Raw genomic sequence first — 25019 nt, forward strand, 5'->3', positions numbered from 1 at the left:
GCTTTGCCTGCATTATGAGAGGTAATATAGCAGCAGAACCTAATGCTTATTTCACCTGTGTTCGTATTCTCTGGACATTTATGCATATGCATTTTAGATTTGTTTCTTTCTAATAAACATGCATTTAGGGTAAAACGTCAGCTAAAAAAAACCCCTTCATTTTTGTTGTCTCTTGATAAGGTTTACTAAGTACAATGTATTTTTAAACAGATGTTTGAGAGCGAGTTCAGAGGGCTTGGGAGCTCCATAGTTCTTGTTCTCCTGGGGAGGTGTAAGGTCTTTGATACTTTATAGGTGGTACAATGTCTTAGTCAACATGAGCCTGGAGTAGAACAACAGAAATAGGCCTGGCCACAGGATTGAGGGGACACAAACACAAATCAGACAGTGCTTTCAGGTTTGCTGATATGCCATCACCTGAGGGAATGAGATGTCACAGAACCTTTCCATCCATGTTGGAACTCAAAGGGTCAGATAAGGCCCTGCTTGATTCTGCCCTTTTTGGGCAGCCTGGTGAACTTGAGCTTGAGCATAGGAAGAGTGAAGACATTGGGTGTCTCCTGGTGATATCCTTTCCTGGCCTCAAGTCTTTCTTAAAGTCATGGTATTGAATTTATTTTACAGTGTTTATGACTTAACCAATAAATGAAGCACTTTATGGTTAATATTTCAGGCCAAAGAAAAGACAGGAGCCACAGCATCTGTCATTTATGTCCCGCCTCCTTTTGCTGCTGCTGCAATTAATGAAGCTCTTGAGGCAGAAATAGCCTTGGTTGTGTGCATTACTGAAGGTATTCCCCAGCAGGACATGGTACGGGTCAAGCACGCACTGCTGCGCCAGGGAAAGACGAGGCTGATCGGGCCAAACTGCCCTGGAGTCATCAATGTGAGTGTAAAAAATAAGCCTGGATTTAGCCTCTCCCAAGGCTAACCAGCTTTGAATCAGCCCAAGTGTATGTGACCTCTGAATTGCCTTTTTTTCTTCCCTTCTTTGAAACTATGGTTTATTTTCAGCCTGGAGAATGCAAAATTGGTATCATGCCTGGTCATATTCACAAGAAAGGAAGAGTTGGTAAGTATGTTTGTTATTTTCTTATAGGTGAAAAAAAAGATATTTGCCTTAAACATCCAAAAGTTGTAAGGAAAATTTGTGACTATGCAAATCATATTCATTTAAATTATTTTAACTTGAACTTACCGGAGAGGTTTTGTGGTGAATTGATTCTGTCTCCTGAATTGAATGAGTTTATTTGAGAAGCAATTGTAACTCTTCAGGATCAGTGAATATATCCTCTAGGGTTTTTGAAGATTCTCTTACTGCCCAGCATGCTGTTAGATTCTTCCATGTGTTTGCATGTTTCAGTAGTTCATTTTATTGCTGAATGGTATTCTATCGGGAAGCCGTGGTGGCACAGGTTAAGTACTCGGCTGCTAACCAAAAGGTCAGCTGTTCGAACCCACCAGCTGCTCCATGGAACAAAGATGTGGCAGTCTGCTTCTGTAAAGATTACAGCCTTGGAAACCCTATAGGGCATTTCTGCTCTGTTCTGTCAGGTCATTATGAGTCGTAATTGACAGCAATGGTTATTTTGTTTGTTTGTTTTGTTTTTATCATTCTGGTGTATGATTATACCACAGTTTGTTTATCCTTTCTCCCATTAATGAATGTTTGAGTTGCCTTCAGGTTTGGGCCATTGTGAATAAGGCTAAAGTGAACATTTTGTGTTTACGTCTTTTTGTGGTGTGGCCACATTTTCATTTTTTTTGTTGTTGGGGTAAAATATCGAGGTAATAGGGTAGAAGTATGTTTAACTTTTAAAGAAATTATCAAATATTCTATGAAGTGGCTATATCATTCTGTATTTCCACCATCAGGGTATGAGAGTCCCTACTGCTCCACATCTTCTCAAACGCTTAGCATTGCCAGTCTGTATCTTAGTCATTCTGGTGGGAGTAAAGTGGTATCTCATTGTGGTTTTAATATGGGTTTCTGTGATAACTAATGATGCTGAATACCTTCTCATGTGCTTTTTAGCCATTCATATATCTTCTTTTGTGAAGTATCTGTGCAAGTTTTTTGCTTATTTATTGAGTTGTTTGTCTTTTTATTATTAATTGTAGAGGTTCTATAAATATTCTGGATATAAGTCCTTTGTCAGATGTGTGTGCAGATATATGTGCTATGTGTTTATGTTTAGTTTTTCTGTGTCTTTTCCAAGAATTCAAATTTATTTTTACTTAGCTTTTTTTTTTTGGATATCACGAACTTTCTCAAAATGTATTGGCAATATTGTACCACTCCTTGTTTAGCTCCTTGAGGAAACAGCCGCATTAGCATTTCAAAATTAGCCACCTTATGCCTATTTTTAAAATCTTCACGCTTAACTCTCACTTAGTTATTCTGTTTCTTCATAATGATAGGTGGCCACCGCATTTTCTTTATCTATAAACCATGGCTACATTACTACTAAGTAAGAATAACTGTAGTGGGTGAATGTGGGTTGTATCTTTTATAGGAGTAGGTTAAAGTTCATGTTTTTTTTTTAATTATGGCTGCCAGACAGCTTATCAAGTTGTCTTATAAGGCAGGTTACGGGGGCTCCATAGGCCAGCTGAGTTCCAGTGGGTGTGGCGTGATCCTTGTAGTCACTGATGTTCTTATACATATTTGAGTACTATTTGTACTGCTTTGAGTGGCTGCTGCTACAGTCTTGAAGTGAGTATGGAAGGAATGTCCTGTGCTTAATTACTTTTCTGATCACTGCCCTACTTTCTAAGGTGCCCATAAGCCCACAAAAACAAAATACTAAAAGACGTTCAAGGATATCCTTTAGACCTTGGTTTCTCTGACTAGCCTTGACATTGATGAGGACTTTTTTTTTTTTTTTAATCTTCACCTAAAAGAAAATGTTATGCTGTTAAATTTTTGAGGGGTTGAGGAGAGGAAAAAAAGTCGATCGTGCACTGCCCAGTCCTGTTTTGATACCAGCGCTGATATTCTCAGTAACCTCAGTGACTGCAGATCTTTAAATTAGAATTTAGGGAAAGGGAGAGTTTTTCAGCTCTGTGGGTATTTCTGAAGGACATAACGTGACATGATGGCAGTACAGTAGTATTAGTGGCTTTCCAGTTTGTGCTAATGACAGCTGACAAGATCACGTATCAGCTAATTCAATGTATTGAAGGAAGTAACTAGATTCCAAATTGATGATATTTAACTTTACTGTATTTTTGTACTTTCAGCCACATGTGACATACTTGACTCTTCCATCTTCTTGAAAATTTTCCTTAAATTTTTTATATTGAGGTAATTATAGACTCACATGCAGCAATAATACAGACAAATCTTGTGTACCCTTTACCCAATTTCCCCATGCTTTTTTAACATCTTAGAAAACCATGGTACAATGTCATAATCAGGATATTGACGTTGATACACTCAAGATTTAGAGCATTTCAGTCACACCCAGTTCCCTCCTGCTTGCCCCAAGAGCCTGAAATCTGAATATCAAGTTGTATCCTGACCGCCCTCTGATTCTCCAGTTAAGAACACTGTTCTCCTACCATCTGGGTCAGTAAGAGACCCCCAGAGGTGTTCTAGCTCTGTGGTGACTATCTTCCTTGCTGGACTGTAACCGTCACATCAGTAAAGACTTTTCCTCACCCCTGTGTTCTCAGTATTGAGCACAGCTCCTGGCACAGAAAGTTCTCAGTAAATATTTATGAATACGTCAAAACTGAAAACCCTTCAATGGAGCACTGCCACCACCTTCAGCAAAATCTAATTCCAGTCGTTTTAAGACCTTTCAGTAACTGGATCCTAATTTATGACAACCCCACCTCCCCAGCTGTCTTATCTCCCCTGTTCTTAGAGCCTTGCTCCCTCTGCACCCTCTCTCCTTAGTAGTCCCTCCTCTGTGGGCCTTTCATAACTGAGAAGGTTTAGAGAAAGGAAAGATCATATCTCACGTATGTCTGGGCGTGAGATCAGGGAAGACCTCGAGGAGAAAGTCACATTTAAGCTTATCGTGAGGGATGGTTAGATCTTTGTCACATGGTAGAGGTGAGGGGCTCTGTGTTACATGGAGCAAATGTGAAAAGGTAGGAAAGCATGAAGTATGATTGAAGGATAAAACAGTTTCACTAGGGTAGGGAAATAATGGCAACAAATCTAGAGAGGTGGCTGGAGCTGTGCTAGGCTGGGGAGCTGGTGCAGAGTTCCATATGAAGCAAGGCCTCCCTGGGGGGTGGCATGCTTATAGCTGTCACCGTCTGGTGAAGTTAACCTACAAAAGCATGCTGACAGTGCTGTGTGCGGTACAGCCCAGCAGTGACCGAGATACACACACCTGCCTTTCTTTCACTTTGGTTTGTGTGGAGCATCTGAACTTACGTGTACCCAGATTCATAGCTAGAAGATGAGTGTTTCTGAACGGATCGTGCACTTAGCACCCAGTGAGTATGCAGTGACAGTAATGCTTGTGGTTATGATTTCGTCAGTGTGACGGGAACTCTGATTTCCCTGCTGGGGGATCATGTTGTTAGAGAAAAATCTTCCATGTCTCTAAAGAATGCACTGAGGCAGAAGTTTAAAGAAAGCATCCATGGACACCCTGGAATTATTCACCGCTCCAGAGTTGTTTTCCTGTACCTCAGCCAAGCATGGTGAGCTACAAGAGGAAACGTCTTTGGTGGACCAAAGAGAAGACATTGAACTGCCATCACGCCCATCCCCACCTCCATGTATACACACCTTGTCCAGATGTAAAATTAGATGCTTTCATACGGGCCTGTTTTATAAAGGAAATTAGATGGTGGACTTGAATCCAGAAGGATCTTGACTTTATTCCCCAATTTTCTTTATATTAGTTTTAAAGCCTGTATATTGTTTGAAAATAATTGGGAAACTAGTTTTGGAGGGAAGCATCATGACTGATGCTAGTTTTACAGGCTGAAGATTTTGGTGGTTGTCTTAGCCAGCTAGTGCTGCTGTAACAGAAATACCACAAGTGGATAGCTTCAACAAAGGCAAACTTATTCTCTCACAGTCTAATAGGCTGGAAGTCCAAATTCAGGGAGTCAGCTCCAGGGGAATGCTTTCTCTGTCTACTCTGGAAGAAGGTCATTGTCATCAATCTTCCCCTGTACTAGGAGGTTCTCCTCACAGGAACCATGAGTGCAAAGGACATGTTCTGTTCCCAGATGGGGTTCTCCCTCTCTGCTCACTTCACATTCTTTATATCTCTTGTAAGGTAAAAGGTGGTGCAGGCCACACCCCAGAGAAACTCCCTTTACATTGGATCAGGGATGTGACCTGAGCAAGGGTGTTATATCCCACCCTAATCTTCTTTAACCGTAGGCAGAGATTATGATTTATAACACATAGGAAAATCACAAAATGGAGGACAGCCACACAATACTGGGAATCATGGCCAAACCAAGTTGACGCATATTTTTGGGGAGCATGATTCAATCTATGACATTAGTTTAATAGTTTGGGTATCTATAAGTCTACTCCATTATATTCAGCCCCTGTAAGCAGGATGTACCTACCAAGTTCATACTGACATTATCCCCTTCATAAATATTCCCAGAAGGTCTTTCTGGCATTGTTTCTGTAGTCGTAAAAGAGCAATAACTGATAACTTTGAAAACTCTTTTCTTTAAGCCTTCTTATTTTATCATTTGAAAATGTTGGGATATATTTTATGTATACCCATGTTAGTTACTCCAAGTATTTGTAATTTAGTTGACTGTGTGATAGTCTGTCATGTGAACACAGTCTAATATTTTTTAATTCTCTTTAAGGTATCGTGTCCAGATCTGGCACCCTGACTTACGAAGCAGTTCACCAAACGACACAAGTTGGATTGGGGCAGTCTTTGTGTATTGGTGAGGGATTTTTGCCAAAATCATGTTATTGGAGTATAGTCTCTCATTGAATGAGTATAGTGGTAATTCCAGATTAGATTATTTGCAAGAGTATTTGCTGTCATTTTATTAAAAGGATTTTGTGATTTGAAATTTAATTTGCTTAAGCGTGAAGCTCTTAGGTATTTTTTCAAGATTCATAGTCCAAGATTTGATTTCCATGTTGAGGAACAAGTGTCTTGGGTCATGTGGCCCCTGGAAGATAGCATTGGTGCCTGAACACATCACTTACTTTGCTTGCTGGGAACACAAGGGTTCTTCCTGCCAGCACTTTGTCACCAGAATTATGTTAGGTGTTTCACAGTTACTTAATTCTTTGCTGTCAATTACCTCATTCTTAAGGCAACTCTCCAAGCCGCCTCTGAATTGGGAAGTACTCTCACAGCTTTATTGGTGAGAAAACCAAGGTTGAAAAAGGTCGAGTTCCCCAGAGCCTCTTTTTTGTCACATCATACTGCCTCCCACTGAAAAAAAAACTAAAATTCCAAAAAATTTTACATTTTAAAATTATTTCAGTGTTTGTGACCAAAAACCAGGCAAATTTCTCATTTTTATAAATATTCCTTCAAATCGTTAGACTGCCTTTTAAAAACCTTTCAAAAATAGTTTTTATTTTTTTGGTAATAAGTTACAAATTATAACCCTGGGGTGTTTTTATTAAGATTCAAATCTATAAACTCAGTTTTGCAAACACCTGTTGAGCCTTTCTATGTGCAAAACACTGTGTTAGACGTAAGGTGACTTAGTGGGGTGGAGAGTAAGAACAGATTTTGAGACAGGGTTGCCAGTTCCGTCTTCTCCAGCTTCAGTTTTTAATTTGTGAACTGAGAAGAATGATGCTCATCTCATAGAGAGGTTGGCAGAATTAGGAAATAATAGGCCTGATGTGTACTAAGGCACACAGTTGGCACTTGATAAATGCTAGTTCCCTTCTTTAACTTTGTTTTTCAGAGATGTATTGAAAAGTAAGAAATTAATCCTGCCCTCAATAAATTTAAAAGTTAAAAAGTGACAGCCAGTCTCTAGGAACGTTTACTTTAATCCTATGCAAATAAACCAAAAAAAAAAAAAAAAACCAAACCCACTGCTGTCAAGTTGATTCCAACTCATAGTGACCCAACAGCACGGAGTAGAACTGCCGCATAGAGTTTCCAGGGAGTGCCTGGTGGATTCAGGCTGCTGACCTTTTGGTCAGCAGCTGTAGCTCTTAACCACTACACCACCAGGGTTTCCCCCGTGCAAATACTCGTTTGTAATTGTCATGTGCTTGCAGTAGAGCCCCTATGTCCAGGCTCTGTCTTCACGCACTCTGGATCTAAGGGGGTCTCGGCACCTTCCACCCTCTCTCTCACTGGGACTTGTTTCTTAAAACTTATGAGTGGTTCCTCTACAGTGTGCCTTATCAGATAGTTCATCATGCAAAGAAAGCTATCAAATGTATAATCAGAGGAGACATTTTCACTTGCCTGTGGTATAACATCAGCTTGTAATACAGACATGTTTTCTTAAGATGCTCATTTAAAAAAGTTATCTGTGAATAATTTTATGGGAGGGAAGAGACTTGAGAAAGGAGCTAAAACTAAAAGAGGGTTGTCTAGTGTGAGTCTCAGGAACCACCCACCATTTAGCATTCTTGTCATATTACAAACAGAAATAAATGTAGCATTTTGTGGCTGTTTTAACGTTAAATGCAAGAGTGAAGATACATTTCTTAGAATTCAGGAGGAGGGGCAGGCAAAATAAGAAAACCTGTAGAAACAGCATTTCTTGACCTAAATTCCATGGTTCATCATTACATTTTCAATCGGTGTTGATGTTCTTTGATTTTTTTCAGGCATTGGTGGTGATCCTTTTAATGGAACAGATTTTATTGACTGCCTTGAAGTCTTTCTGGATGATCCAGCCACGGAAGGCATCATATTGATTGGTGAGATTGGTGGTAATGCAGAAGAAGATGCTGCAGAATATTTGAAACAACATAATTCAGTAAGTTTGTGTCAGGAAAAATATAGCTCTGTCGTTTGGGTTTTCTAGAGGAGCAAAACCAGTGGAACATATATACATACATGCCCATACATATACGTATACACACACATACATGTACATAGAGATTTATTTCAAGGGATTGGTTCATGGAGTTATGGGGCTGGCAGGTCCAAAATCCGTAGGTTAGGTGGCAGGCCAGACACTTCTGCAAGCTTATGTCCCAAGATCCATAGGTTGGGGCAGGCCAGACACTTCTGCAGGCTTACATCCCAAGATCCATAGGTCAGGGGGCAGGTCAGAGACTTCTGCAGGCTTATGTCCCAAGATCCATAGGTTAGGCAATGAGAAGAGTGGTCCAAAGAGAATGAGCTCTGCCAGAATATCTGTTTATATTCTGAGGTAGACCACAACCCTAAGGAAACTTCCTTTTCAATTGATTGCTTGATCACATCAGATTACATCATGAAAGGTTTACATTATATTGAATTACATTACTTTATGGGACAGCACACCAGTTCAGTATCTGGCCAAACCACTGAGAATCATAGCCTAGTGAAGTTTACACGTAAAATTAACTATCACACTCTTAAATGGTATTATAGGCTTATTTTAGAAATTATATTTATTTTTTCAAGGATTAGTTTTTCATAAAAACATGAAAGATAAAATTAAACCTTTCTCTGCTAGGCCTTCAGTATCTCTCAGAAGAGTCTGGACTCTTTCTGGGTTGATTCTCCACCCCCTTCCCCACAATGCCTGTTCTCTACTTGTCTGCTCTGAGCCCTTCTCCCCAGGTCCCATCGCACACCTGTGAAGTTTAAGTACTTAGTACAGGTATAGCAAAGTAGCACCTGCTGCATAGGAAGCACCCTTACTGAGCCGTTAGCTGTGGTTATTGCTCAGTCTTCTTACTTACCTTACATTGCTTTTGTAGAGGTCACTAGTGGCCTTTATTTATTCTTCATCTCTCCATCCTCTTGGTTTTTCTCCTGGGTCTTCTCCTCTTTATCCTTCCCTGGATCTGTTTTCTGTGCCAGTCCTTAAGTGTAGATGATCCTCTTATATAAACATCGTGTAGTTTCCAAGGTGGAAGCCTCAGAACTCTCTCTCATCCCATTTCTACCCCATTGCCAAGATCTGTCTCTGAGACCTCTGCAGTGTGTCTCAGATCAGAGCCTCATCAGTCACTAGTTCCTCAGCATTGTTCACACCCTCATCTTGTCTCACCAGGCCATCTCAACGACTTCCTCTCTGTTGTCTCTGTTCCTTTTCCTCAACCACCACCTTCCTCTCCCAGGCCATCCTACTGAGGCCACCTGAATTATCTCCTTTTAAAACACAGACATTGGTGCCTCATGCTTGTTAAACCTACAGAGTGTTTCCCATTACATGTAGGGTAAAGGTCAGCCTTACCATGGTATTCCAATCCCTCATGTAACACTGCCACCTTCCTTTTCAGATCATGTCCCATCTGCCATGCCACTTGTTTTCATTCTCACTTGGCTTTGCTCCTTCCTTCTGCAAGGAGCCCTTAATATCTGACTCTCGTGCTAGACTGCATTATGGAGGGCAGAGAACTGATATCCTTGGTGCCCAGCCCAGTCCCCTAACACAGTAGGCACCATTAAATGTTGAATAAATGAAACAGTAAAGTAGATTGTCAGGAGATTAGAGTAAAACGTTATTAGAATCTTTTGAATTCAGAAATTCAAATTAAGTTCGGAATTTCAGTAAAAACTGCCTTCTTTTTGGAAAGAAAAGATTTAAGTTAACACGACATGACACTGTGTTAAAAGTATATTTTACAAATTTATTTAGGCCCAACTTTGAGGCTGTTGGATAGCTTAGAATTTAGTGGGGAAAGCTATAGATACATATTTTCTTTTATTCCACACATTTCCCTACTCTGGATTAGTTTTTTGGAAATCCTGGTGGCATAGTGGTTAAGAGCTACGGCTGCTAACCTAAAGGTCGGCAGTTCGAATCCACCAGGCGCTCCTCGGAAACCCTATGGGGCAGTTCTGCCCTGTCCTGTAGAGTCACTGTGAGTCGGAATCGACTCGATGGCAATGGGTTTTGGAGTAGTTTTTATGGAATTGACGTTTATTGAGGACCTGCTGTGTCTAAGATTCTTGGTTAAGCAGTTCCGGTGACATTACATTTCGCACACTAGGCATGTAGTAAACGCTCAATATATGTTAGCTGCTGCTACTACTATGGGTATTACTGTTTCCATAACAATACTTATTTGCAGAAGTTATTTAATTTGAATGTGATTCTTTGAATAAGATGGTTTTGTCTTCCTTTTATGAATGAGGAAATAGGCACAAGGTTAATACCTTGCTAGTACTAGGTGCGTGGCGAATGAGCCAGGGGTGGGATTGGTACCCAGCTTGGCCTGACTTCACTATTACACCATGGTGGGATTAGGAGTCAGTTTGCAGGGGTTTAGGACAAAGAGGCAGCAGGCCTGGCCCATATATTTGGCTTATACTGATACCGTTCTCATTCATCTTCCTGTTCTTAGGCTTTCCCGCTTCCCGTCATTTTGATGCCCTGTTTTGGACCATACTTCTGCATATTCTTTTGATTGAGTTTTTCTCTGCTTAAAAAATCTCAGATGACTCTTTTTTGTCAGTAGGACAGAGTAAATTTGTTTGGCATTCTGGGCTCATAATCTTGCTCCCTTCCAGTGTAACAGTAGTCCCGCCATTTGACAGGGTGGAGGGGAATCAAATATGAGAGGCTTAGATCTTACTCAGAGCCCACGAGTGAATGAATAAATGTCTTGTGGAGTGTTTTCTTTTTAATCTGTTTTACTGGTGCTACAGAAGGTGCTAGGCACAGAGAGATGAGTGAGGACACATTCCCTTTGTTCAGGAAGTTCATAGTTTCACAGGGGGAGCACATGGAAGGTAAGTTACACCAGTGTACTGGGCTTAGCAGTAGAAACGTGAAAAGTGCAGCAGGCTTACTGAAGAGAGCCTGATCAACTCTAAGGGCATTTGTGGAGGGCATGTGACAAAGAGTCAGGGAAGGCTTATGGGGGAAGAGTAGGCCTAAGCAAATCTTGGAAGTTAAATGGACATTCGCCAGGGATCCAAGGGTGGTGGAGAACATTCTCAGCAGAGAAGCAGGCGTGGTGTATTTGGGAAGCAATAAGCAGTTTGGGGTGCCTGGACGGTGATGTGAAGACTGTTGTAAGAGGAGGCTCCAGTAAGCGGTGTAAGATCAAGCAGAGCCTTGCGTGCTGGCACCTTACTGTGAGTTAAGGCTGTAGGGGGCAAACTGTTTGTGGTCATCCACTGCCATACAATCCTGGTAAAAAAAAAAGAAAAAGTATATATGTATGTATGTATATAATGCCAGTTTCATTTAAGAATGTCCTGATGAAGCAGTAAAAATTATTAATTTTATTAAATTTCAACCCATGGGTCAATATTTGTGATAAAGTGGGAAGTAGATATAAAGTGCCTTGTGGAGTGTTTGAGTTGCAAGCCCTTTTTTCTGTGGAGAACCAGTTGTACTCAAGAGACTGACTGGCAGACAAAGTGGTTATTCAGATGCAGGTGTTTGGCAGACCTTTTCTCAAAAGCGAACAAAGGAAAACGATACTACCTGTTGCCGATGATAAAATTTGAGCTTTCAAGCAAATATTAACCCAAAACCCAGTGCCATTGAGTAAATATTAGAGTTTTGGAAAACTTGTACCTGCCACTGTAAGCTTGGCAACTTCCCCCCACTTAAAAGCTTTTCTAATGAGATTGGAGGTAATACTGACATGTGATTTGTTGATATTGAATGGTTAAACCTATCAGCTTTTGGAAGATCTATGTAACTCAGTGAACCCATATTTTCCAACTGACTAATGCGTGTTACAAAATCATTACAAGTAAAAGGCCCATTCAGAGTGCAAGACCAATAGATTTTAAAATGACAGGACATTGCCATGGCTTCATCCCAACACTGTATCTAATCTTTAAGAAATTACCTCTTGAAGAGTTTTAGGGAGTGTCGAGGAACAATATCCACAGTTATCTGAAAAGCTAAGGAAGTACTTTTCCCTTTTGCAGTTAGCTATCTGTGTGAGGCCAGATTTTATCCACATCCACCAAATAACGTAACAGACAGGATGCAAATGCAGGTAGCAGAATCCATTTGTCTGTTGTTAAGTTATATATTAAAGAGACCGCAAAACTGAAACCACTCTTCTCGCTAGAATTTTTTTTTGAAGATATGTGTTTTTCCTTAAAAAAATGTGTTATTCATTATTTTTAAATGAGTTTATAACATTTAAAGAATTTCTTTGGGATCCTCTATGATTTTTATCAGTGTAAAGGGGTTCTAAGACCAACAGTTTGAGAACTGTCAGCTTGGGTAAAGGTGATGGTGCCTGAACCAAGGCTCCAGCTCCCTTTGCGCTCAGGCTCTGCCTTCCACCGGCCTCTCTGTTTTACCTGGATGCCGTATTACCGCTAGACTCCTGTTGTGAACATAGGATTGTCATTCATGGTGAAACTTAACCACATATTCATGTGTTGCTTTATATTATTACTTAACTGATTCATGTATACACATATTATTTCTTTAACTACGTTATGAGTCTAGAGCCTAGGAATTTTTATATTTTCTGTGTGTGGGTTTTTAGTGTTACAGACGCACCCAGAGGGTGCACATCAGAGCGGATTTTTGTTGAATAAAACCAATCCTGATCTTCTTTCTTAGACGTCTTAGAATTTCAGAGTTAAAAGGGCCAACCCTTTGCCGTCTAGTTCAGTCACTTCAGTTCGTCTGGTGACTCCTCGTCCTAGCTCCTTCGCTGTATACCTTCCTACCTCAGCTTTTCATTTAACAAGTGTATTAACGGTGAGTTAATAATGAATCAGGACACAAGATCATGTTGTTTTATATCAGCCTGAGCTTATGTTTTAATTCATTATTTTCATAAATCACTTTTCATACCTCACATAACGTACATTTTTAAATGTGTTTCCCTGTTTTTCAAATGAAAGAGTCACGTTTGTTGTTGTTGTTAGGTGCCGTCGAGTTGGTTCCGACTCATAGCGACCCTATGCACAACAGAACGAAACACTGCCCGGTCCTGCGCCATCCTTAATATCGTTATGCTTGAGCTCATCGTTGCAGCCACTGTGTCAGTCCACCTTGTTGAGGGTCTTCCTCTTTTCTGCTGACCCTGTACTCTGCCAAGCATGATGTCCCTCTCCAGGCACTGATCCCTCCTGACAACATGTCCAAAGTATGTAAGACGCAGTCTCGCCATCCTTGCTTCTGAGGAGCGTTCTGGCTGCACTTCTTCCAAGACAGATTTGTTTGTTCTTTTGGCAGTCCACAGTATATTCAGTATTCTTTGCCAACACCACAATTCAAAGGCATCAACTCTTCTTCGGTCTTCCTTATTCATTGTCCAGCTTTCACATGCATATGATGTGATTGAAAATACTATGGCTTGGGTCAGGCGCACCTTAGTCTTCAGGGTGACATCTTTGCTCTTCAACACTTTGAAGAGGTCCTTTGCAGCAGATTTGCCCAATGCAACGTGTCTTTTGATTTCTTCACTGCTGCTTCCATGGCTGTTGGTTGTGGATCCAAGTAAAATGAAATCCTTGACAACTTCAGTCTTTTCTCCATTTATCATGATGTTGCTCATTGGACCAGTTGTGAGGATTTTTGTTTTATGTTGAGGTGCAATCCATACTGAAGGCTGTGGTCTTTGTGATCTTCATTAGTAAGTGCTTCAAGTCCTCTTCACTTTCAGCGAGCAAGATTGTGTCATCTGCATAACGCAGGTTGTTAATGAGTCTTCCTACAATCCTGATGCCCTGTTCTTTTTCATACAGTCCAGCTCCTCGTATTATTTGTTCAGCATACAGATTAGATAGGTATGGTGAAAGAATATAACCCTGACGCACACCTTTCCTGACTTTAAACCAATCAGTTTCCCCTTGTTCTGTCCGAACAACTGCCTCTTGATCTATGTAAAGGTTCCTCATGAGCACAATTAAGTGTTCTGGAATTCCCATTCTTCGCAGTGTTATCCATAGTTTGTTATGATCCACACAGTTGAATGCCTTTGCATAGCCAATAAAACACAGGTAAACATCCTTCTGGTATTCTCTGCTTTCAGCCAGGATCCATCTGACATCAGCAGTGATATCCCTGGTTCCACGTCCTCTTCTGAAACCAGCCCGAATTTCTGGCAGTTCCCTGTTGATATACTGCTGCAGCCGTTTTTGAATCATCTTCAGCAAAAGTTTGCTTGCGTGTGCTATTAATGATATTCTATAATCTCCACATTCGGTTGGATCGTCTTTCTTGAGAATAGGCATAAATATGGATCTCTTCCAATCGGTTGGCCAGGAAGCTGTCTTCCATAATTCTTGGCATAGATGAGTGAGCACCTCCAGTGCTGCATCTGTTTGTTGAAACATCTCAATTGATGTTCCATCAATTCCTGGAGCCTTGTTTTTCACCAATGCCTTCAGAGCAGCTTGGACTTCTTCTTCAGTACCATCGGTCCTGATCATATGCCACCTCTTGAAATGGTTGAATATTGACTAATTCTTTTTGGTATAATGACTCTGTGTATTCCTTCCATCTTCTTTTGATGCTTCCTGCGTCGTTTAATATTTTCCCCATGGAATCCTTCACTATTGCAACTCTAGGCTTGAATTTTTTCTTCAGTTCTTTCAGCTTGAGAAACGCTGAGCGTGTTCTTCCCTTTTGGTTTTCCATCTCCAGCTCTTTGCACATGTCATTATAATACTTTACTTTGTCTTCTGGAGAGGCCCTTTGAAATCTTCTGTTCAGTTCTTTTACTTCATTAATTCTTCCTTTTGCTTTAGCTGCTTGATGCCCAAGAGCAAGTTTCAGAGTCTCCTCTGACATCCATCTTGGTCTTTTCTTTCTTTCCTGTCTTTTCAGTGACCTCTTGCTTTCTTCATGGATGATGTCCTTGATGTCATTGCACAACTCGTCTGGTCTGGAAAAGTCATGTGTATGTTTATTAAAAAATTATTCCAGTAAAGTTGAAGTATAGTATCTAAACATGCTCAGGGCTGTTTTCTTGAGCTTCTGTGGAAAAGTCGAGCCATCTCAAAGGAGAATGTTGTGGTTTAACATTTGTGCTGATTTCTTAGTAAGGATGAACAATGGGCTTTCCCCGGCCCAAGCCATTTTCCACGTACTGGCAGAGTCATGAATTTGAGGTCCAGTTTTGATAGCCTTCTTCATTAGAGTGCTATCTGGACAAAACATACTTTGTTTAAAATACCGCTTTCTTTCCAGGGTCCAAATGCCAAGCCTGTGGTGTCCTTCATTGCTGGTTTAACTGCTCCTCCTGGCAGGAGAATGGGTCACGCAGGAGCAATTATTGCTGGAGGGAAAGGTGGAGCAAAAGAGAAGATCTCTGCCCTTCAGAATGCTGGAGTTGTGATCAGCATGTCTCCTGCCCAGCTGGGAAGCACCATCTACAAGGTGAGCCGTGGAGTGACCACAGGGTCCACTCAGGGCCTGGGAGCCGTGGCTTTTGCCTTCTGAGTCCTAATCTGTTTTATTTCATTCTGGTATGGGGCTTTACAGTCTGTAGATCTCCATTAATGTCCTAATTGGGCATGACCAAAAATAACTTTCTGACTGAAAAACTTCTTTAAAGATCGGGTTTGCTGCTTTGTCTGTGGTTCAGACACGACTTAGATCATTTCTGAGTTCAGAAGAAGTGCCATGCCGTCCATTTGGGGGTGCAGAGAACTGCCATCAGTTTTGTTTTGTTTTGTTTTTTTCCATGGAGGGCCTCCGGATACAGCTACCTTGATCCCATAGGTCTGTGTTTCCAGGGAGGGGGCAGAAGGCTGAGTAACAGGAAGTGAAAACTAGAAGAAGAAGGAGTCAGGGTGGAGGGAGAGCCAAAGAGGGGGTGAAACTCAGCTTTTGTTTCTGGCCCTGGCTGTGTCCTGATGCCATTGTTTAGAGGTGCCACTTCCTAACTATTTGCTTTGTGTTTCCCTTTTTAAAAGAACATTTTGGTTTACAATATTCTGTATGATTTGATGTCTTCCATAATCTCTTTGAAATGATCTTCAGCCTGTCTCTTTGAGTGATTATTTTAAGGCTGTCTCTCCCTGTTATTTTTATGATGGTTATAGCCTCAGAAACAAACAAACAAACAAAAAACACTTCTTAAGCATGTTGAAAATAGGCCCAGGTTGTTTCCCCAGGTGGGAACAGTGCTCAGAGAATACTTCACAGTGCTGATTTGTTACCTTCTTCTTTGAGGTTAATAAAACAGAATCCTTGTTTTATTAATTCTACATGATCCTTTCTTTTGGAATATGACATTGTGCACCATAGTATTTGAACGAAATCTGGGTGGTTAGTGAGTATGTGAAAAATATTTTCGTTTGAAAGTGAGGGAAAAAGGAAAAGCAAGTGGTTGGATTCACCTTGGAGACATGTATTACCAGTTCCCTCCGGTAGGTGGCAGCAAACATCTGCCCATTTTGTTGTAGTGTCCTATAGGGTTGCTATGAGTCGAAATTGACTCGACAGCACTGGATTTTTTTTTTTTTTGACTTTGATTATGTAGAGGGTGTGAGTCTCACTGTTGTTTCCTTTTCAGGTATTTCTAAGGTTCTTGCCATTTTGTACAAATCTTAACTGAATCTGTGTTTAGTTTTATTCTCGAGAAACTAAACAAGCCTTCTGTTTCCATTGCTTATTAAAAGGGCCAGTTGTGGTTCACGTAGAGCCTTACAGGCTTGGGTAAGAGCCAGGTTTGTCAGCCCTCAGGAATAACACCACAGTGGAAAAGTAACTGTAACTCAGAGTCTGCCTGTCTGCTTCCTGCTTGAGGAGACATACAGGTGGGGCTGTGCCTCCCGCTTAGTGAGGTGCACGCTGACACAGGCCCACTCCAAGGCCGTGACTGCGTGCTCAGGCACCTGCATCTTGGTACATTTTACTTCTGTAATAAAATAAGAGGTTCCAGGTACATTTTACTTCTGTAATAAGAGGTTCCAGAATCATTTTGACCATGAATGTAATTTGGCTCTTTTATTCCCCTCCCCACTCTTCCCCTTCGCTCCTCTCTCTTTCTAAAGGAATTTGAAAAGAGGAAGATGCTATGAAAGAAAAATAAAACCAAAAAACTTCCTGAAACTGTGGAATGAATCATTATAGCAAAGAGAACCAGCAACAGTTGCTCCTGTTGTCTACTAATTGTCAAACTCTGTGCCTGAAGTTGGTCCTTCAGTACACCGGGAACTCCTGTTTTGAGATGTTTTCACTTGACTGTATCACAGACAGAGCCAATAAATCTACCTTTTGATTTGAATATGGATTTTTGAGACTTCTTATTGTCCCAGTATGGGGAGTGGGAGATATGAAGGGTGTGTGTGTGCGTCTGTGTGTTTTAAGGGGCTCTGCAGAGACAATTCTAAGTGAAACCTTGGAGAGAGCAAGGCTGTATTAACCTCAGGATGGTGTTTGTTGAGCGATCTGAGGTCCCTTGTGTTCTGTATATATATGATAATACCCATCTCGCAAGGTAGTTTTGAGAATAAGAAATAAATGCACAAAGCCCCTTGTTTGTAATAAGGCAGCTTGTCAGTGCCCATCATCAGCATCATCACCTCCATTGTTGGCACTGGCAGCAGCAGCAGGACTACAAGCAGAAGGTAGTCCTGGGAAATGGAGGGTGTTTTTCCATGGTTTTCCCGTGGCTCTGCAGAGGACAGTCCTCTTCCCCGTCCAGAGCCTACATTCTTTGTTCAAAGTTTAAGATACTCACTGCAAGCTGCTAACCGTCCTACTTCATGTTTAATTTGGACAGTGATTTTTAGCAAGAAGCAATTCCAGTGAGTAATTGTCACTACAGAAGACAGGGTGCCGTCCTCAGGAGCTTACATTCTAGAGAGAAAGAGACATAAAATATTCTCAAGTTGTGTAACTGCGCTGAAGGAAACAAACAAAAGTTTCAAAATAGTATCGGGGAAGCTTTTGAAGAAAGGCGGATCAGGGAAGCCTCACTGGGGAGGAAGTGAGTGGGACCTGAGGGCGAAAAGGATGAGCAGCCTGTGTCAAGGCAGGAGGGGGCAGAACTCATTTTGAGGAGGTGAAAGGATATTGGGTACCTGGGGATAGTGAGCCCTGGGTGGGGCTGGAGGAGGTTTTGGGGGCCTGGGGAAACAGGTACTTCGGGAGCTCACAGATGACCATGTCAGGCTGCAGAGGGCAGAAAGAGCAGGTGTCAGGAGAGGGATCCACAGCCCCAAGGGATTCTGCCTGGGCCAAGGGACACAGAGAATGACTACAGGGTTGGATTGACATTTGTTCCCACTCATTGGTGTTTGCTCTACTTGAAAATGGGGAGAATGACCTCCATGCCACGAGGTACCGGGCAGATTAAGTATTACAGGGTGTGTGAGAATGTTTGGCTAGGCAGGGCTGGGGCTTGGCTGTGCTGAGGACAAGCCAGGTCAGGCTGACCTCACTGGCCAGGCAGCAAGGCCCTGCCTGGCACCTCTGTCTGGCATCTCCAACCCAAGTTCCCCACATGGCAAACATGCCCTTTTTTTCTTTATCTCACTGAGGCGTTATGGCAAGGACACAGTTCAGATGCGGGCAGGTGACTCTAACAGAAGAGATCCTTTTCACGGGCCACTTCCCACCCCAGGCCGTTCCGGGCCTGGCTCTACACCTTGCCCTTCCCCTGAGTCTCCATCCTGGGACAACCCGTCCCCTCACAGCTCTGCTACTGGTGCCAGAACCAGGTTGCTTAGTGCCCCCTTGGCCCTTTATCTTCTCTCTCCCACCCCCACCTTCTCTTTCCCGCTCCCTTTCATCTTCTCATCTTCCCTTCACCCCTTCCCAGGGCCTCGTGCAGCCACCCCTAACAGTGTCTCACCTCTGTTCACTTCTGCACCATCACCACTTCTGGTCTGAGGCGCTCAAATGGCAGCAGGCGTGGTATTTGGTTCTGGTTGTCCTGATTCCATTTTTACGAACAAGTGAAAGTGCAACTCACAACCTTGGTACATTTTAAGACTTTTAGTACGGAAATTGTCAAACATTTAGAAAGTAATTGTAATATATAATGAAATCCCGTTACCCATCACCCACCTTCAAAGATTATCAACATTCTGCCATTATTGTATGATCCACACCACCAGTCCCACCCGCTCTGTGTTGTTACAGTTGTTTTATTGAGGTAAAATTCATATATGTTGAAATGCACAGATCTTAGCCATACCAAACCAAAAAGCCAAACACACTGCCGTTGAGTCGATTTCGACTCATAGCGACCTTATAGGACAGAGTAGAACTGCCCCATAGAGTTTCTGAGGAGCACCTGGCAGATTTGAATTGCTGACCTCTTGGTTAGCAGCCGTAGCACTTAACCACTACACCACCAGGGTTCCCAATCTTAGTCATACAAATGGCTAATTAAATAAAGGATAAACCCCTCTCATGACAAAATTTATTTATTTAATGGGTAATTAAATTCATACCCCTCTCATGATAAAAAAACATTTCCATCTTTCTAGAAAGTTCCATCATATCCCACCCAATTGCTTCCCCCATAAATAACCTCCATTATTTTGTCTACCTTAGATTACTTTTATCTGCTTTAGGATTTTTTTTTTTTTAAATAGGATTTTATATAAAGGCAATCATACAGTATGCAGTCTTCTGTATCTAGGAGGCTCATCCATGCCATTGCTTCTATTAGTAGTTCGCTCCTTTTTATTGTTGTTAGATGCCATTGAGTCAGTTCTGACTCAGAGCAAACCTACATAGAGCAATGAACACTGCCTGGTCCTGCGCCATCCTCACAATCATTGTTATGCTTGAGCCCATTGTTGCAGCCATTGTGCCAATCCATCTCATTGAGGGCCTTCCTCTTTTGCTGACCCTCTACCTAGTGTGATGTCCTTTTTATTGGTGAATAGTATTTCATTGTCTGTATATATACCACAATATATCCATTTTCTGGTGTTTGATCTTTTGGGTTGTTTCTAGCTTTTGACTGTGCTAATTAAAGCTGCTTTGATACTTTGTGAACAAGTGTTTTTTGTAAACATATACTTTTATTTCTCTGGAATAGATACCTGGGGGTGGGATTGTGGGGTGAAATAGTATGAGTTTATTTTTTTTCCAAAGTGGTTTTATGTTTTTACATTTTCCCCAACAAAACATAGAGTTTTGGTTTTCCATATCTTTGCCAACATTTAGTGTTTTAGTCTTTTTAATTTTAGCCATTCTAGTGGGGAGTACGAGTGGGATTTATTATTATTACTTGTGTCTTTTGATGAACTGAAGTTTTTAGTTTTGATAAAAGGCAATACTGTCTTAGGCTGGGTCCTCTAGAGGAGCAAAACCAGTAAAGCCTATAAATATATGTATAAACTCATATAGAGAGAGATTTATATTAAGGAAAAGGCTCACGCAATTGTAGTCTCTGAAACGTCCCAAGCCTGTGGGTTAGGCTGCAGGCTAGACAGCAGGGCTCTGGCTCACAGGCTGCAAAGACCAACACATCCCATAATTCACAGGCTAGATGGCAGATAAGATGCTAGCTCAAGTCCCAAGAACTGGAGGTCAGGCGAATAGGAGCCAGTTGCAGGATCCAGAGCGAGCAAAATCCTGGGAGCCTTGCCAGAAAGTCCATTTAACATTTGATGTGGGTCACACCCCCAAGGAAACTCCCTTTTGACTGACTGGCTACTCCCAGCGTATCCCAGCATGGAGGTGGTCACATTATATCACATCTCACCATGGAAGTGATCACATCATCATACCACTGCCAAACTATATCATAACTGCCAAACCACTGAGAATCGTGGTCCAGCCGAGTTGACACACAACCTTAATGATCACAACCACTTACCCAGTTTTTTCTTTTCCGTTTAATACTTCCTGATCTTATCTAAGGAATGTTTGTTTTCCCCAAGTTCATGATGATATTCTTCTGTTTTCTTGTAGAAGTTTCATTGTTTTAGCTTATACGTTTAGCTATTATATCAACCTTGAATTGAGTTTATGGTGTGAGGTAGAGTTCAAGATTGAGTTTCTTTTCTCTGTGGATATTCAGTGGTTCAGCAATATTTTTGTTAAGGAATCTTTTCTTTGCCCATTAAGTTACTTTCATGCCTATGTAGAAAATCAATTGACCATATACATATGAATCCATTTCTTCGCTGTATTCTACTAGGCTCTTTGTAATTCCATATAAATTTTAGTTTAAATTTAGTAATTCCACCAAATTATGATGGAGTTGAGTTGAATCTATAGACTATTTTGGGGAGAGTTGTCACTTAATAATATTGAATCTCGTGAAATTTTTTGTTGCAAAAAATGTACAGATATAAATTGATTTCTCTACATTGACCTTGTACTCTAAAACCGTACTAAATGCATTTATTAAATCTAGTAGTTTTTAAAAATAGATTCCTTAAGATTTTTATTTTTAAGAAAAATTCTTGTCATCTATGAATAGAGTACATTTTACTTCTATCTTTCCTATTTTCACACCAGTTTTCTCTTTTTCCTTGCTATGTTGCACTTACTAGGCCCTCTACTACAATGATGAATAGATGTGAGAGCAGGTGTCTTTGCCTTGTTCTCAATCTCTGCAAGTTTTTCCATGTTTCACCATTAAAGATGATGCTAGCTTGAAGATGGTCACAGATGTCCTTCAGCACATCGGAGAAGTTCCCCTCTATTCGAAGTTAGCCGAATGTATTTTTGTTGTTTGTTAAATCCTAAATGGGTGATGAATTTTGGCCTTTGATTTTTCAGAATTTATTGAGATAATTATGCATTTTTTCCCCTCCTTTTTAAAATTAATACTTTTTTTTTTTTGGTGTGTTTAAATATTTGATTTTAAATGTTAACTTGTATTCCTATTGATAAATTCCCCTTGGTCATGATCCCATCCTTGTCATATGTTGCTGGATCAATTTGTTAATATTTTGTTAAGAATTTTTATGAATGCGATCATGAGGGATATTGGCCTTCATTTTATTTTCTCATAATGTCTTTGCCAGTTTTGGTATCAGAGTAATATGGGCTTTGTGCAATAATTTGGGGAGTGTTCCTTCTTCCTGTATTTTCTGAAAGAGTTGGCATAAGGTTGATATTATTTCTTCCTTAAATCTAATAGAAGACACCATTAAAACCATCTGAGCTTGAAATTTACTTCATGGACAGTTTTTGGTTATAAGTTGGATTTCTTTGCTAGATATAAGGACTTCCAGATTTCCTATTTGATCTCGTGTCATTTTTTTGTTAAGTTTTAAGACATTTTGCATATTGGGAGGACCATCAGGAAACCCTGATGGCATAGTGGTTAAGAGTTTAGCTGCTAATTAAAAGGTTGGCAGTTTGAACCCACCAGGTGCTTCCTGGAAACCCTATGAGGCAGTTCTAAGCTGTCCTATAGGTTTGCTATGAGTCAGAATCAACTTGATGGCAACGGGTTTGGTACTCCCTTCCACGATCTGGTGTGCATTCAGGTAATTGTCTTCTTATAAATAATTTATCCAGATTTGTTGAATGACATCTGTGGAAAGGTTAGTCTGATCAAGTTATTCCATCATGACCAGAAGCTGGAACTCCTTCACTGCATCATTTAAGAGAAATGAAAAGGTCCCACTTGTCCAGCACCACCTGCCCCACCTGCCTGCCCTAGAACAGGTAGCTGTGGACAGGCTGGGGCATGGCATTCTCAGATGTAATTAGGTATGTGTAGGTATTTCACTGAGGGCTCCTGGGTTTCACCGTGTCCTGTGAGAGTCCCATGCAGTGGCTTCAAGATTCATGTACATATGGGTGATTCATCTACGTATGCTAAGATCTGAGCAGATTTCTGTGATCTTAAATTCTTTTGGTCTTTCTAGGCCAGTGTTTTACTATTCTGAACATCTCACACATTTCTTGTCTCCCTTGGTCCACAGCCCCTTCAGGAGGTTGTGCTGTGTCGTAGATCCTCGCTGAGGGAAGCAGCAGGATGCTCTCGACTCAGGGGAAAGTATCCGCCATTCCTCTTCTTGAGTCATGCTAAGGCCACACCTAGCCATTTTTCAGGTGGAAGAGCTGAAATTCATGGAGGTAAAGCCTAAAATCACAACCAAGTTGGTGGCAAATTGAAAATTAAGCTGAGGTTGCTTCTCCTGGCTTTCTGAAGGATGTGAGGAGGGCTTTTGAGCCCGTCATAATGAAGTAGTTGAGCTGATGAAGAGGTGCTTAGCATAGACAGCATATGCCGGGGCATGGTAAGGCATAGAAAATTGTTATTAAAACAATGTGAATTATGCTTGTGACCCACCCTGTTGCATTTCACGTAGTCTAGAAGTAGAATAAGCTTGCCCTGAGCCTTCGGAGTGGAGGGCACCATTACAGTATGGTCCGTGGCTGTGAAATGGAGTAAAGCTGGGAGACCAGGAAGGAGTCAGGTACTTGCCCTTGGCTTCAGTGATGTAGTGCCCAATGGCCTGCACTAGTGAGCTGACCACAGATAACAGGGCTGGATTATTGAAGGCCATCTTGGCAGCCTTGGGAGAGGCCACTGGAAAAGGAGTGTCCACTCCATATGAATTTCGCTTTATCAAGAATTCCATCAAAGCTCTGTGGGGCTGCTGTCAGCCCTGTCAGGTCTGGAATTGAGATTTGAAATTGTTTATGATCAAAAACCTGGTTAGGTATGCGGTGATCCAAGGGAAAATGGAACTGACAATGTGAAGGTCAGGACGCATAGCTTTTATTCAAATGAAGGAGTTCTATCTTTTAATAACTTTCCATACATCAGTATTCTGATCAGTTGGAGTTATATGGGAAGGAAGGCATCTTCTCAGCTGCTGAATTAATGATGTTTCAATGTTGGAGAACTTTAATTTTGACAGTGGAGGTCGGGAGTGCTTTGCAATGTGATCTATCTGGTGCTTTAGTGATTCTGAGCAGCTGGAGAAGGAAGAAGCGATAATCCAGAGAAAAGTGTGTCACCTTCAACAAGCGATCTGCCGGGCAGTGAGGAGGGGCAGACGAACTCAAGAAAGTGTCCCATAGGAGAAACAGTCATCTTCAAACACCATCCAAGACAGGCAGTGCAAAGCCAGGTTATGACAGTGTTGGTCATGTAAGAACCTACCTGCTCCCTGCTCCCCTTGCTTCTCCCTCTGTATCCCTGCTCCAAGTCCAGCAGGGGGAGAAGTCAGCTGGCAAGTGAGGAAAGTGGTGAGGGCAGAAAAGAGGCCCAGCCTGCCCCTCCCTGTGGTTGAATTCCTGGCTGCAGCAGGCCCTGGAGGAGTTGAAGTGAGGGGATGGGATGGGGACCATGAAGGTGAAAAGCCTCACCTCTGAGTGGAAATTATTAATATCTGGAATTAGATATTCTAAATTCTGAATGGATTGTGTGATTTCCAGAAGTACGAGGATTTTGCATCTTTTAAATGGGAACACAAATTTGCTGGGGGGAATAGAAAAAAATATCCTACTGTTAGTTTCCTGAGGTGGCCATCCCAAATCACCACAAACTTGTTGGCTTATAACAGGAGAAATTTATTCTCTCATAGTTCTGGAGGCCAGAAGTCTGAAATCAAGGTGTTGGCAGGACAGCGCTCCCCACGGAGGCTCTGGGGGAATCTCTTCTGGCTTCTGGAGGCACTCCTTGGGATCCTTTGGTTCCCAGCCTCATCACTCCAGTCTCTGCCTCAACCTTCACACTGTCTTTTCCTGGTCTCTCTGTCTGCTCCCCCCTATGTATCTAATACAAGGACACTTGCCATTGGATTTAGGGCCCACTCAGATAATCCAGGATGACCTCCTCATCTGAAGATCCTTTAATTGCAAGGACCGTTTTTCCAGATAAGGTCCCCTTCACAGTTACCGGGAATTAGGACATGGATGTCTCTTTAGGGGACATCATTCAACCCAAGACATTCCTGAGCAAATTTAAAGGGACCGCGAGAGAATAAAACCGAAGCGCTTTGTGACTGCATCCCATGAGTCATGCCTGTTCCACACAGCACTGCTGGGGTATGGACAGAGGTAGGGCTTGATGCTGAGGTCTGAATCTGCACTTTACTCTG

The 25019-nt window shown here is 41.6% G+C and overlaps 1 protein-coding gene across 1 annotated transcript in view; it reads left to right on the forward strand.

The window, feature by feature from the left end:
* The window catches only part of SUCLG1 (succinate-CoA ligase GDP/ADP-forming subunit alpha), a 43474-nt gene extending 26208 nt beyond the window's left edge, over window positions 1-17266 (forward strand). Inside the window, exons 4-9 of the mRNA XM_049856830.1 lie at window positions 674-886; window positions 1015-1072; window positions 5809-5892; window positions 7766-7917; window positions 15223-15411; window positions 17034-17266. Coding sequence (XP_049712787.1) covers window positions 674-886; window positions 1015-1072; window positions 5809-5892; window positions 7766-7917; window positions 15223-15411; window positions 17034-17060 — 723 coding nt within the window. The 3' untranslated portion in view covers window positions 17061-17266. The remainder of the gene's footprint in view (window positions 1-673; window positions 887-1014; window positions 1073-5808; window positions 5893-7765; window positions 7918-15222; window positions 15412-17033) is intronic.
* The last annotated feature ends 7753 nt before the right edge of the window (window positions 17267-25019 follow it).

The sequence above is a fragment of the Elephas maximus genome, chromosome 17 (assembly GCF_024166365.1).
Source record: "Elephas maximus indicus isolate mEleMax1 chromosome 17, mEleMax1 primary haplotype, whole genome shotgun sequence".
NCBI classification, from domain to species: Eukaryota; Metazoa; Chordata; class Mammalia; order Proboscidea; family Elephantidae; genus Elephas; species Elephas maximus.